The 5,952-nt window shown below is 30.8% G+C and overlaps 1 protein-coding gene across 1 annotated transcript; it reads left to right on the forward strand.

The window, feature by feature from the left end:
- Nucleotides 1-912: 912 nt before the first annotated feature.
- LOC146937281 (putative protein FAR1-RELATED SEQUENCE 10) lies at nucleotides 913-4,467 on the forward strand. The gene is made up of 3 exons (XM_085751700.1): nucleotides 913-1,090; nucleotides 1,777-1,849; nucleotides 1,969-4,467. Exons 2-3 carry the CDS (start codon nucleotides 1,778-1,780, stop codon nucleotides 3,013-3,015), a joined length of 1,119 nt encoding a protein of 372 aa, XP_085607826.1. The 5' UTR covers nucleotides 913-1,090; nucleotide 1,777; the 3' UTR covers nucleotides 3,016-4,467.
- The last annotated feature ends 1,485 nt before the right edge of the window (nucleotides 4,468-5,952 follow it).

Raw genomic sequence — 5,952 nt, forward strand, 5'->3', positions numbered from 1 at the left:
AATTATGTACCGATCAATACCAGTTTACGTTTCCAAATCGAAAAAGTTGTGCAGAAAGTCCATAAAAAATCACTGTGACCTACTTGTAGTAATTTGACCATAACTTAAGTTCTATAAATCGTTTTGACGTCAGACCAATGGTATTAGAAAACTAACATCCATACCTACAACTTTCGTGTTTACACCTAATACCAATTTTGTACCGATCAATACCAGTTTTCGTTTCAAATTCAAAAGAGTTGTGCAGAAAGTCCATAAAAATTCACTGTGACCTACATGTAGTAATTTGACCATAACTCAAGTTCTATAAATCGTTTTGACGTCAGACCAACGGCATTAGAAAACTAACATCCATACCAACAACTTTCGTGTTTAAACCTAAGACCAATTTTGTACCGATCAATACCAGTTTTTGTTTCAAAGTCGAAAAAATTGTGCAGAAAGTCCATAAAAATTCACTGTGACCTACGTGCAGTAATTTGACCATAACTCAAGTTCTATAAATCGTTTTGACGTCAGACCAACGACATTAGAAAACTAACATCCATACCTACAACTTTCATGTTTACACCTAAGACCAATTCTGTACCGATCAATATCAGTTTCTATTTCAAAATTCGGGACAGAGATTAGAAAAAATCAGGAAAAGCAACGTATATTATTCAAACTTCACATTCATTCAATATCAGGTAACGTTTAAGATGGGAAAGGATTCTTTTTTTCCCACCATGGGAAAGTGTCCTTTTCCCATGCCACCTGTGAGTTGGTAACCTGTTGTTAAAAAAAACAAAAAAATTGAAAACAGTTTTTTAATATTGTTGCTATTTTCTGCACCACACCCCCATTTACTAATGTCAACCAGAAATAACATCTATTGTTTAATATCATTAATATAATTTTCTTCTCTTTCTTAACCAGAATTCAGTTCTTCTTCTATCTTCAAAAAACGCAAAACCCATGAACAAGGAGAGGGTTTTGAAATTCTCAAGTTGATCACGCAAAACACCCAACGAAATTCTCATTACTTCAACCCTGATACTGGAAAAACTCAAAACACCCAAGATCATCGATCTCGTTACTTCAATTCAAGGTATGGATTTAAACCGATTTTAACTGATTTTTATATGATTTTGCATTTAAAACGGTGTGACGAATCGATTGTGAGCGAAACTTCAAAATATCGGGGGTAATTTTTACTCGGATCTGTCAGATATTTTGCATATGAAATGGGTTTTTTTTTCCAATTGGGATTATAAACAAAGATCCCAATATAAACTATCTTGAACGTTGGAATTATTTTCATTGCAAAATTATGCAAAAACTCTTTTTTCTTCATCTTATAAATCGGCAAATGCTCAAAAAGAGGCATCGTTGTTGACTGTTTCATATTCCATAGTTATGAACTGTCATGGATTGCTTACCTAGAAAAAGTAGGTGTAAGAAACCCAGCAAAACAATGGAGATAGTAGACTTACATTGTACACACAAATTTTTGCTGAAATCTTTGATGGGATTGTAATACTATTATTTATCCAATTTTTCCTATTATACGTGAAAAACAATCAAATATTAATTACTTAATTTTTCTTCTTGTTTGAAAACCATGAAATTATTGTTAATTACTTTTAGTAATTCTTAGTTTTCCACTAGTAATTATTTTTACTTTATCAAATTATTCCATTTAATTTTCAATTCCGATTTTCTCATCTTTATGCATAAACAGCATTATCCTTTTGAAATATTATTTCGGGGCGTGAAGTTTATTTTCATGTGCAGAATGGATACTGATGAAATTATGGAGAATTTTCAAGCAGAGCCACATTCAGAATTTGATGGGGGCGATCCGGAGGTAATTTTGTTATGATTCTGTGAAGCAAAACTTTGATTGTTTATTGTTTTCATGGTTTTGTTTAGCATTTGGGTGCATTTAATTTTGCTGAGTTGATGATTTTGACATTTTATTTATAGGAATTGGATAGCAGTTGTGGTTCCGGTTCAGATGTAGGGGAATCCAACAACCAAGGATTTTCATGCAACTTTGATGATGCAACAGCCGTTGATAGTATGGTAGAAATAGAGAAAATGGATTTGAAGGAAATAACTGGTGAAGAAATAATGAGGTATCATTTTCCTGACCGGGAAGTAGCATTTATGTTTTATAATTGGTATGCCTGTTTACATGGATTTGCTGGTAGAAGGAGTAGGAATGTTAGAAATGCTAAGGGCCAAATTGTTCAACAAACATTTATCTGCCATAGGGAAGGTTTTAGGGATGATAGGTATAGCAAATCAAACATTAGGAAAAGAGAGCATAAACCTGATACTAGGTGTGGTTGTCAGGCCAAATTTCAGGTCCACATTGACTTTAATAGTGAGCGTTGGTATATTAAAATTTTTGATAATGTCCATAATCATTCGTTCTTGGATGGTAAGTATGAGCGAATGTTACCAGCCCATAGGAAGATGACCGATCATGACAAATACCAAATGAAAAGTATGAGAAAATCTGGCATTTCCACGTCACGCATATATGGGTTTATGGCTACACAAGCGGGTGGGTATGAAAAATTACCTTTTTCAAAAAGAGACATGTACAATGAACAATTTAAAGAGAGGGGTAGTAAGATGTCTGATGCAGATGATGCACTTGAATTTCTTAGAGGGATGTGTACCCGGGATGATATGATGTTTTGGAAACACACGTTGCATCCGGATGGGTCGCTTAAGCATCTTTTTTGGTGTGATGGAGTGAGTCGTATGGATTATTCTTTGTTTGGTGACGTGTTGGCATTTGATGCCACGTACAAGAAAATAAAATATAATACACCCTTGGTCATATTTTCCGGTGTAAATCACCACAATAAAAGTGTCATATTTGCCGGTGCAATCGTTGGCGATGAGACGGAAGAATCTTACGTTTGGCTTTTGGAAAACTTCATCCAAGCAATGGATGGGAAATGTCCCATGCCCGTCATAACCGACGGTGATTTATCCATGAGAAACGGGTACCTGTGATACGATTTTGTTTATTTCTTTCTTTTTCCAAAATTAATTAAGTACATCAAATTAATATTTAAACAAAAATCAAAATAAAATAGTTGTAGAATTCCAGAAATTCATAGAACATGAACACGAACAATATGAGCACAACATATCCAGAAAAATAAAAAAATCTAAATGCAGTAGTGAAGTCTAATATTTATGAAAATCAGAATGCAGTGGTGTTTATGTTAGTATCTAAAGCTGAAAGGAGGAAGGAGGGTGTGAATCATATTGTTTTCATTTGATCTTCCAAAACAAAAACAATTCAAAGAAGACAGCAATATAAAAATAAAGAACACACCAGCACTTATTTCAGGTTTTGCTTTGTTATCTATTCGTTGATCAATGGACTCACAACAATTATTCGCAAATCCCTTTTGCGAGTTGGTAAGTACCTCTCCATCGACGGACTCACAACCACAATCAATCTTCGATTTAGAACACGAATCCGAATCGCTTTTGACAGATCTCGGAATCGAGTTGGGATTGTAATTGGTGCTGGTTAATGATGGCATTTTGTTTGTTAAATGAAGTTTGTGGAATGAAGAAGGAGGAATCGAAAGAATCTGAGAGTAACGAGTGATTTTTTTTTTTTTGTTGAAAGGAGGAATGAAGAAGCTGGAATGGATGGCAATAACACTTATATGGAGATATATGGTCAAATATAATTTACGTAGGTGTTGATTAAATTATAAGAATAAACAAAAGAAAATTTACAATTTTAAACTAAATATAAAATAGGGTTAAATAACTAAATAGTCCCCTTAAATATACAAATATTTGATTTTAGTCCCCATAAAATATTTTTTAGAAAGACTAGGAAATATTTTAGGGGGATTAAAATCAAATGTTGGTATATTTAAGGGTTAATTATGTTTTTGGTCCCTACAAAATTGCGACCTTGTAAGTTTAGTCCTTACTTAATTTTAATAGCTTTTTTTAATTCCTACAAAAAATTTCTGCACTCAATATTAGTCCTTACTCAATCCAAATTTGTTTAATTTATGCTTAAACTCTTAAGTTTTTCAACAATTTTTTTACAGGCGTGTTAATAACGCTATTAAAAGGTTCTCTGAAAAAAAATATCGCAAAAATTTGATTTCTACGTCCATATTATTGTTACTTATATCTTAAACTTTTATCGTTTTAAAAAATTCATATTTAATTTATTTCATGTTAAAAAATTATAGATTTTAGTAAATGAACCTTTCATAGTGTTCTAAACTTGTATAAAAAGAATCGTTAAAAAATTTAAGAGTTTAAGGATAATTAAACAAAATTTATTTTAGCAGGGACTAAATCAAAGTTAACAATGATCACTGATTAATCAAACTGTAAACTCTATACTAAAAGGATAGAATCTTAAACCAAAACCAAATGTAACAATGATCAATGACTAATCAAAATCTAAACTCTCTACTAAAAGGAAAGAATCTTAGACCTAAATCAAAGGTAACAATGGTCACTGATTAATCAAACTGTAAACTCTATGCTAAAAGGACAGAATCTTAAACCAAAACCAAATGTAACAATGATCAATGACTAATCAAAATCTAAACTCTCTACTAAAAGGAATGAATCTTATACCTAAACCAAATGTAACAATGATCAATGACTAATCAAAATCTAAACTTTCTACTAAAAGGAATGAATCTTAGACCTAAACCAAATGTAACAATGATCAATGACTAATCAAAATCTATACTCTCTACTAAAATGAATGAATCTTAGACTTAAACCAAATGTAATAATGATCAATGACCAATCAAATCTAAACTCTTTACTAAAAGGAAAGAATCTTAGACCTAAATCAAAGGTAACACTGGTCACTGATTAATCAAACTGTAAACTCTATACTAAAAGGACAGAATCTTAAACCAAAACCAAATGTAACAATGATCAATGACTAATCAAAATCTAAACTCTCTACTAAAAGGAATGAATCTTAGACCTAAACCAAATGTAACAATGATCAATGACTAATCAAAATCTATACTCTCTACTAAAATGAATGAATCTTAGACCTAAACCAAATGTAATAATGATCAATGACCAATCAAATCTAAACTCTCTACTAAAAGGAAAGAATCTTAGACCTAAATCAAAGGTAACAATGGTCACTGACTAATCAAACTGTAAACTCTATACTAAAAGGACAGAATCTTAAACCTAAATCAAAGGTAACAATGGTCACTGATTAATCAAACTGTAAACTCTATACTAAAAGGACATAATCTTAAACCTAAATCAAAGGTAACAATGGTCACTGATTAATCAAACTGTAAACTCTATACTAAAAGGACAGAATCTTAAACCAAAACCAAATGTAACAATGATCAATGACTAATCAAAATCTAAACTCTCTACTAAAAGGAATGAATCTTAGACCTAAACCAAATGTAACAATGATCAATGACCAATCAAAATCTATACTCTCTACTAAAAGGAATGAATCTAGGCTTAAATCAAATGTAACAATGATCAATGACTAATCAAAATCTAAACTCTCTACGAAACTAACAAAATGAATATTAAACCTAAACCAACTGCAACACTATTTAAAACATGTTATTATAAAAAAATTTTATATTTCAAAAACGATTTTTTTTAATAATATATTGGATAATATATTGCTCAAATTATGCAACACCACAACAAATAATAATTATTATGATCATTTATTTAAAAAAAATTACCAAGTTCCAAATTTACTATCTAAACATATTTACTTACGTACATATTTTCAGAAAAATACTAATTGCTTTAATATTGTGTATATAATTTTATATAAACAATCTAATTTAGGCCATCCATAATTAATGTCAACGATTTTTTTTTTTAAAGAAAAAAATTATTTTAAGTCACATAGTAAACATTATTTAATTAATTTACTGCCACACATTAATGATA

The sequence above is a fragment of the Medicago sativa genome, chromosome 3 (assembly GCF_051527215.1).
Source record: "Medicago sativa cultivar Bolivia chromosome 3, Bolivia_mono, whole genome shotgun sequence".
NCBI classification, from domain to species: domain Eukaryota; kingdom Viridiplantae; phylum Streptophyta; class Magnoliopsida; order Fabales; family Fabaceae; genus Medicago; species Medicago sativa.